The 9553-nt window shown below is 29.9% G+C and overlaps 1 protein-coding gene across 1 annotated transcript; it reads right to left on the reverse strand.

The window, feature by feature from the left end:
* Positions 1-8435: 8435 nt before the first annotated feature.
* LOC123214255 lies at positions 8436-8888 on the reverse strand. The gene has a single exon (XM_044634031.1). It carries the CDS (start codon positions 8886-8888, stop codon positions 8436-8438), a length of 453 nt encoding a protein of 150 aa, XP_044489966.1.
* Between the last annotated feature and the right edge of the window lie 665 nt (positions 8889-9553).

Genomic DNA, 9553 nt, shown 5'->3' on the forward strand with positions numbered 1-9553 from the left:
AAATAAATAAATTTATGTTTATCTTATTGAAAGGATTATTTAACTCCTGAAATTACATATTTAAAATATTAAAAAATACTTTAAAATGATGACGGTGAACACGACCTTTAGTCTTATGTTATGATTGCTATTGAATAAAAAATTTATCTATATTTTGAACATCAACAAAAATTAAATTAAACGCCTCAAACAAAGATGGTTTAAGTGAAATTACTCAAAATAATTAGGGTTAAATGAAAATGTCTTATTTTTTGAAATGATTAAATTACCCTTATATATAAACCAAAAATTTTATATAATTCACTTGACATTTTTCTACGGATTTATTGTATAAATTCAAAGAATTTTGGGTTTTTCACAGGTGTTTCATAGACAAAGCGATTTTTATCGATTTTCGTGTTTTCTAACGATTAAAAATGGCAAAGAAAATTAATATATTATCTCTACTCTTGTTTGAATCAATTTATTGTTAAGATTATTGAAATTTGAGGGAGATTTTGAGGTTTCAATTTTAAATAATGTATAAAATATTTTGATTCTTGATTATTTTAGTTGAAATTTTTGAGGAGTTTTGTGTTATAGGATGTGTAAATTTGATTTGTGTTAAAATTGGAAGTTAAAATGACAATTTTTGGCCAAAAATGGGTTAGAACTGTTGGCGATGGGGTCCATGGGAACAATGTATCCCACGGACTGAATGAAATCTCCTATAGGCAAGAATGATTGCCTATGGGATAGGGGCAAATTTAGTTTTTTTCAAAATATCAGGGGTCAAGGAAATAATGGGGAAATCTACGACGGTTCGTGTGAAATTTTACAGAAAACAGTAGATTGGGGGGGAATTCGCTTTTTTAAATTGAAGGGTCTGTGGGAGATTAGAAAATTGATAAAGGGTAAAGAAAAAATATTGGACTTGTTTGAGAGTAGAAATTTTGTAAGCTGGTAAATTGATATTTTTCACATTTAGGATTTTTTGATACGTAGTTTTTGAATTTCATATCCTTTTTTCTTATTTTAAGGCTTTTTGATATACAATTTTCAAATTTAATATCTGTTTTTTTATTTTTTATGTTTTTCTAGACACATTTTATGATGTAATTATGATATAATTTTTGAAATTTAAATCTGTTTTTTTTTAATTTTAAACAATTTTTTGATGGTTAATACTCTAAAGAATTTCATTAGGACGAAGAAGTGCGTGTACACAGTGGAGAGGGATAGGTTTACGTAGCCAAATTCCGTCACCCCACAACCAGTAAGATCATTCCAGCTCCCAAGATTCACTGCCCACTTCTTCTCTCCATTAAACGTATTGCCACCAAAGTTTCCAACTTGCTTTTCACGTTGTAGAAAAATCCATCACACACATACACACGCACACATGTACGCGTGCATACACACAGATATATACGTGTATCTGTGTTACTATTACGAAATTTAAAATTTATTTTTCAATATTACTATTACAAAAACATATAAAAGAATAAAAAATAAAGTGTATTTTCTTTTTCATATTATTTTATTTAAGAAAAAATTTTGAATATTGTAAAAATTATTAAAAGTATTATTGAACATGATATTTAAATTTATCTATCAAATTTCCCTACGAATCTTGTGAATTTATCATTATATCCACAAATTTGGTTTGCAATCTTTCAATGACTTGATTCCGGTAAAACAATAGCTTTGGATTTGCCCTTCTAAGAGATTATATTTAATCACTTTTTCAAGATTTATAAATTTTAGATGGAGAATTATATAAAAAATTCATTTAATATTATCCATCCAATTTTAAAAATTTCAGATTTAAATATTATCTCATATTCATAAAACTTTTAGTTTTGTAGAGAATATATTGAGATTAGTTTTTGAAACTTTAGGTTTAAAAATTATCTCATATTTACAAAACTTCTAATTTTGTAATTAGTATTCATAATATTATAGTATTTAAAACTTTATTTCTGATTATATTTTGGACTTCAAGTTTATATTTTTTATAATTTGTGCAAATTTTAGGTTATAAATATGATATAGTTAATATAAAATAAATAAATATTTTATTGAAATTTGAGACTTCAAGCCCATATATATAAATATATATTTTCACGATTTTATAAACTTTAGGTTATAAATTAGATACAATTATTATAATATAAATATATATATTTAAATGATATTCAGGACTTCAGGTCTAAATTCATGATTTTGTAAATTTTAGGTTTTAAATGATATTCAACACTTTAAATCTAAATTCATGATTTTATAAACATTGGATTGCAAATTAAATTCAATTATAAATGAAAAATTAAATAAAAAAATAGTAAAAATTAAAATATTTATACTTTATATTTTAAAAATATAATAATCTCATAACTGCAGAGTTTTATATTTATAATATATAAATAAAATAATAATATAATTAAAAAATAACTAATATTAAAATAAACGCGGACTGATGACGTTGGAAAGCCACCAGGTTATGTAACAAAAACATAGTTATCCTTCAATTTATGTGATTTATTATTTTGCAGTAAACAAATACCCATTCCTAAACAAAAAAATGTTGCTTCAGCATCTAGGATAAGATTTAAACTTGTAGCATAAATGAATAACTTAAGCTTTAGGGGTCATTTGGTTTAAAGGATATGAAAGATTATTTTAATAATTTATTTTTTATTATTTATATTATTTTATTTGATTTATAAATAATAGAAAATTTTGATAATATTCTATTATTAATATTAATATAAGAAATAATATAAGAGGTAATTTCATTATAATTTCTATTTTAGGTATTAAAAGATTTTCAAGGTAATTTTAATTTTATTATAACTATATTTTTATTTATTAATTTTTTTAAGTTAAAAATAATCTCATTTTCAGTTAATATAACAAATAATATAAAAAATATTTTAGAATAATCATACCCAATAATATTTAAGTAAAATAATATATTAATATTCTTTTATTACTCTAACCAAATATAATAATTATTTAAACCTATTAATTTTTATCAAATTTTAACAAATATAGTAATAATTTATACCTAATAATCTTCAAAATAATCTATCTTTAAAATAATATTTTAATTTTGATAATAAAATATTATTCAAACCAAATTTGCTTGGGTTAAGTGATTTCCTATTACTAGGCATAATATAAAAAAAGGCTAATAAATTAATGAGTCTTGAATAATTGTGGGAGTCGGTGTTGGGATATATGATTAATCTGGGCAACTAAAGTACTCCGGATCTGTAACCCCAAACATCCAAAAAAAAAAAAAAAAAGGAAGTATCCTTAATAAAATATTTGATTCAATTATACTATAATTTCCAATTTCAAATCTTGAAAGTTATATTAAAGTTTTATTTATGTACTTAATTATTTTGAAATCTAATCATGAACAAATTAAGAATTTCTAACATGAAGTTATATAATTATCTAAATACCACAGAACTCTTCACAAGTACAAGTTGTTAACATAATCTTAACATTAAGAATTTTTATTACTAGATAAATCATGAATCAAAGCATAACCAACCAATATTGAATTTTCAAAGCATCTTCCTCGACTTTGGAATGAAATAATCTAACTATGGTAGAAATAACAAAAGAAAATTCTAATTATAAAGAGACTTGTCCAATACGAAAAAATCACACAAATGAAAGTTATACTGAATTGTGAGCTGCAATTTAATGTAAGAAAATAATAATGAATAATAACAATTCAAGATGGTTCCATAAGTTACTCAGAAGTCTATGTTCATTGTTATGTTATTAATATTATGATATGAATTATCAAGTGTCTTTCATGTCTTTATATAGTCATGTATTTATAGGACAAGAAGAAAGAGTAATTAAATAATTATATAGGTGGGTATATATGTCTAGATCCTTATACAATGAATCTAGACATTTAAAAGATAATAATTGATCAGAGTATTCTACTTAAATAAAAATAATTATACAATCTCAAAATGATAAGAGACAAAAAAAGAAAAAGTAATAATGTGATAATAAGATATCAAAATGACATGTTGAAGAGATTATGAATAATTGTTGCAATCGTCAAATTTCTCTTTCTAGCTGATTTAAGGGTTAACTTACGTGTAAATAATTTGTCTAATTGCTAATCAAAAGGTTGGTCTTTTCACCACTCTTATTATAATACATTTGACTAAAATAAAGCTTAACTTAGACTTGGTATTTTGTGTCTTCAAGTTATATTTATATTGTGTTATTTCAGATTTTGGGTAAAAAGATCTCAATATTAACCTAACTCAAAATATAATTGTATCAAGTCTCTCAATTTAAACTTGAATCAAAATATTTTCAAATTGACCCAACTTGATATGAATTAATTAACAGTTGACTTGAGACAAATTGCAATAATAAAGTCAGCAAGGTTTGAGAAAATGATATCTACTCAACCTTTTTTGTCACCTAAGAAGATCCAATGGCTAACTGGAGATAAATAAATGCTTCAAATTACAAAATGCATACTCAGTACATATATATAATATGTTCAATTCTATATAGGGAGGAGCTAGATGCATACTTTGTCTCAAGTTTGTAAGCACTTGGTAAACTTCTAAGTTTTGCTTTATTATTAGCATAAACTCTATTGATTTTGTCATCTAAGAAGTAATTCAAAATTTTCCAATAAAAAAAGCAAGCTTTTAACTTCTTGTCATCTTGTTGCTGACGCTTAAGGGTGTTGCGGAAAAAAGAATAAGGAGAGACTAAAATTGAAGATTTATTGCATACTTATTCATGAATCAAGAGCCTTTATATATAGGCATTATAGCAACTAAATTCCAGAAAAAATGCAACTAAAGTGATGAACTAAAGCCTACATAAATGCAACGTAAACTATCCCTAAAGAATAGGACAAACTAACTTTGTCAACAAGACTTATTCTTCAACAATCCCTCTCTTAAACTGAATGTTAGCAAACAATCAGTTTAATATGCATTATCCTGTGTGCAAACACCAAGTAACTTCCTTAGCTTCTGAAATGCAGCTAACTTGAGGGGCTTTGTGAAAATATCAGCAACCTGGTCTTCACTTTTGCAATAAACAAGATCAATCACTTTTTCTTTTGTGAGATCCCTTAAAAAATGATATTTTACATCTATGTGCTTGCTTCTTCCATGCAGAACAGGATTCCTGGAAAGTTTAATTGCTGAACTACTGTCACAATAAATTAAAGTAGCCTTCTGCTGTTTGAATTGTAGTTCTTCAAGAATCTTCCTTAGCCAAATGGCTTGACATGCACTTGACGCTGCTGCAACAAATTCAGCTTCTATTGTTGATAGAGTGACAATTGGTTGTTTCTTTGAAGACCATGAGACAACCCCTGATCCTAGTATAAAAGCATATCCTGAAATGCTTCTTCTGTCATCTTGATTGCCAGCATAATCGCTATCTGTAAAGCCAAATAATTCTATTTTTCTTTCCTTCTTGTAAAACAGCCCATAATCAACAGTACCTTGTAAGTATCGTAGAATTCATTTTGCAGCAGAAAAATGCATCTCCTTTAGGCATTCCATATACCTGCTAATTAAACTCATAGTATGCATTATATCAGGTCGTGTTGCAGTCAAATACATCAAGCTTCCCACAATTTGCTTATAAAAAGTGCTATCCACCTTTCGTCCTTTAGGATCCTTTAAAAGCTTTAATCCAAACTCAGTTGGTGTACTCACAAAGTTGTAATTCTTCATCTAAAACCTTTCTAAGATTTCTTGAACATACTTCTTTTGGGAAATAAAAATCCCAGCTGCAGATTGCACCACTTCAATACCCAAAAAATAATGCAATTCTCCAAGATTAGACATATCAAATTCAACCATCATGGACTTCTTAAATTTGTCAAACATAGCATCATCATTTCCAGTGAAAATAAGGTCATCAACATATAAGCACACAATAAGCATTTTTCCTCTATCATCAATTTTAATGAAAAGAGTATGCTCATATGGACATTTTTTAAAACCTTCCTTCAAGAAATAAGCATCAATTCGACTATACCATGCCCGTGGAGCTTGTTTTAGTCCATATAATGCCTTTTAAAGTTTATATACCTTATTTTCATTTCCAAGCTTCACATAGCCAGGTGGTTGATCGATAAATACTTGTTCGTGTAGATCACCATGCAAGAATGCAGATTTCACATCTAATTGATAGATAGGCTACGAATTTTGGGCTGCCAATGCAATCATTAATCTGATCGTGTCATGTTGTGCGACAGGAGGGAAGACTTCTTTATAGTCTACACCAAACTCTTGTTTGTAGCCTTTAGCTACCAAACGTGTCTTATACCTGTCAACTTCACCATTTTTATTCAATTTTGTCTTGTACACCCACTTGACACCTATTGTTTTGTGTCCATTTGGAAGGTTAGTCAGCTCCCAAGTGTTGTTTCTTTCAATAGCCGCAATTTCTTCATCCATCGCCTTTCGCCATTTTGATTGTTTAACTGCCTCTTCGAACACTGTAGGATTGTAATCGGAAAACAAAGCAAAATGTGTAAGTGGGTCTTCAGATTGATCAATTCCAATTACCTCATAATCAGTCATCCATTGGGGCCTTCTTCGAACACGTTGTGGCCATCTTTGTTCATCTTCTGCATTTATAGGTGGATCATTTTGAGTGACTGTTGGCTATTGCACATTCTCCACAGGTTGTTGTATTATCTCATCATGATCAAAATCTACTGGAATATGGTCTACAGGTTGCTGCATTATCTCATCATGATCAAAATTTGCTGGAATATGGTCTTTAGCATTATTTTCACTCTTTGGCCAAGTTTCGTCTTCATTAAAGATAACATCGCGACTGATTACTATTTTCTTGGTGTTTGGATTATAAAGTTTATAGGCCTTTGATTGATCGCTAACACCAAGAAAAATGCATTTTTCACCTTTATCATCCAATTTTTTTCTTTTCTGATCTGGAATATGGGCATAAACAATACACCCAAAAATTCTGAAATGATCTACTGTCGGTTTTTGTCCACTCCATGCTTCCTGTGGTGTCATATTTTGAATAGCAAATGTAGGACTTCTATTCAAAATATGGATGCTCCAATTGACTGCTTCAGGCCAGAAACTTTTTGGAATTTTGCTCCATGTTAAAAGGCTTCGCACCATATTAAGAATAGTGCGATTCTTTCTCTCACAAACACCGTTTTGTTGGGGAGAATAAGCTGTTGTGAGTTGTCTCTTGATTCCGTGAGAATCACAAAAATCTGCAAATTCATGTGAGTTGTATTCTCCACCACGATTTGTGCGAAGAACTTTTATTGGACTGCCAATTTCTTTCTCAACAAGCACTTTAAAGCTTTTAAAGGCTGCAAATGCTTCAGATTTTGCTTGCAAAAAATAGACCCAAATTTTTCGGCTGTAATCATCAATAAAAGTAATTATATATCGTTTACCTCCATTTGATGATGGATTTATTGGCCCGCAAATGTCAGAATGAACCAGCTCCAATACTTTCTTTGCTCTCCAAGATTTGCCTTGTGGAAATGGATTGCGATGTTGTTTGCTAATAGCACATACTTCGCAAATTAGAGAGGGGGCTGTAATTTTAGGAAGACTTGTCACCATGTTCTTGTGTTGTAGTGTTCTCAATCCTCCAAAATTGAGATGTCCATAGCGAAAATGCCATAACAATGTCTCATCTTCTAATCTTGTAGAAAAGCTTGAATGGGTGTTGTTATGGAGATACAACGGAAATATTCGATTTTCTGTCATGTTGATTTGGGCAATTAAACTTGATCTTCGATCTTGAATTCTGCAAATTCCTCCTTTAATAGAGATTTCATATCCTTTTTCTTGTAGTTGGCCAGCACTCAACAAATTAGTCTTTAACTCAGGGACATAAAGAACATTTGAAATTGTCTGTAAAGAATTTTCCTTCGTCTGAATTTCTACCTTTCCTTTTCCCATGACTGAAACAATAGAATTATCTCCGAATTTCACAGTGTTGCGATACGATTCATCCAACTCAGAAAAAATCTTCTTATCACCACACATGTGATTACTGCAACCAGTGTCTAAATACCACATATTTTGTTGAGTTTTTTCCTTATCGTGACACACCATCAAAAGAGACACTTCTTCTTTTTTTTCTGTAAAGTTAGTTTTTTCTCTATTTTGTCTTTTCAAACTAGTTAGACATTCTGATTTGTAATGGCCATACCTGTGACATCTGAAGCACTCTATATGGGATTTGTCTGCCAACTTTGATTTGTAACCAGTTGAATGATGACCACTGCGACCTCTTTCTCTCCCCTGAGAATCGTGGAACAGATTATTTTCAAATTGTTTGTTTGAGTTTCTGTTATTATTATTCCCTCTGCCTCTACCTCGTCCTCTATTTGGTTTGAATGACTGTAGAGAGTGTTTGCCTATTGAAACCTTCAGTGCTTACTCCTTCATCTCTTGTTGAGTTAATTTTTGCTCATGAACCAATAAGCTACTTTGCAATTCATCAAGTGAGAGTTCATCAATATCCTTTGACTCCTCTATAGAACAAACAACGAAATTGAATTTCGGTGTCATGGATCGGAGTATCTTCTCAACAATGGTGACATCTTCTGACTTGTCACCATGGATTCGCATCTTATTAGCAATCGACATAACTCGTGAGAAGTAATCTGTAACTGATTCACTAGACTTCATTCGAAGCGTTTCAAACTCCGTACAAAGTGCTTGAAGTTGTTGCCTCTTAGCTCTTACCGAACCTTGATATTTTTTCTTCATGGAGTCCCAAATTTGCTTAGAGGTGTCTTTGCAGAGAACTATCTCCAAGATTGAGCGATCGATTGCTTGAAAAATATAGTTTTTTGCCCTGAGGTCTTTTAGTTTTAATGTCTCCATTTCAACTCTCTATGTCGCTGTCAACACTGCTCCCTCTCCTTGTTCTGTGACTCTAGTTTCAACCACCTGCCAATACTCCTTGGATCTTAAGAAATTCTCTATCAACATGCTCCAGTGATCATAATGACCATCAAAACGTGGTATTGCTGGCTGCACAAAGTTGTCTGTTGCCATTATTCACTTAGAACTTAAATCACTAATTCTGGTTAAACTGCTTTGTTTCTAAAATCTACTGCAATTATAAATTCTGGCTAAACTGCTCTGTTTCTGAAATCTAGTACAACTGTGAATGTTTACTGCTGCCACAAAAAAAATATTAATTTAAATGAAGTTGCTGCTACTGACTCTCTGTTTTTGTAGGAAAATACTAAAGTTGCTGCTTTATTTCCTTTCTGTGCTTTAACTCACAGATTTTTTTTTTATTTTTAAAGGCTCTCAAGAACTCTCACTTGTGGCTCTAATACCACTGTTGCGGAAAAAAGAATAAGGAGAGACTAAAATTGAAGATTTACTGCATACTTATTCATGAATCAAGAGCCTTTATATATAGGCATTACAACAACTAAATTCCAGAAAAAATGCAACTAAAGTGATCAACTAAAGCCTACATAAATGCAACGTAAACTATCCCTAAAGAATAGGACAAACTGACTTTGTCAACAAGA

The sequence above is a fragment of the Mangifera indica genome, chromosome 4 (genome assembly GCF_011075055.1).
Source record: "Mangifera indica cultivar Alphonso chromosome 4, CATAS_Mindica_2.1, whole genome shotgun sequence".
NCBI lineage: Eukaryota > Viridiplantae > Streptophyta > Magnoliopsida > Sapindales > Anacardiaceae > Mangifera > Mangifera indica.

Coding starts and splice junctions, on each gene's coding strand:
- LOC123214255 (XM_044634031.1), bottom strand. CDS start 8,888: ATGGAGACATTAAAACTAAAAGACCTCAGGGCAAAAAACTATATTTTT.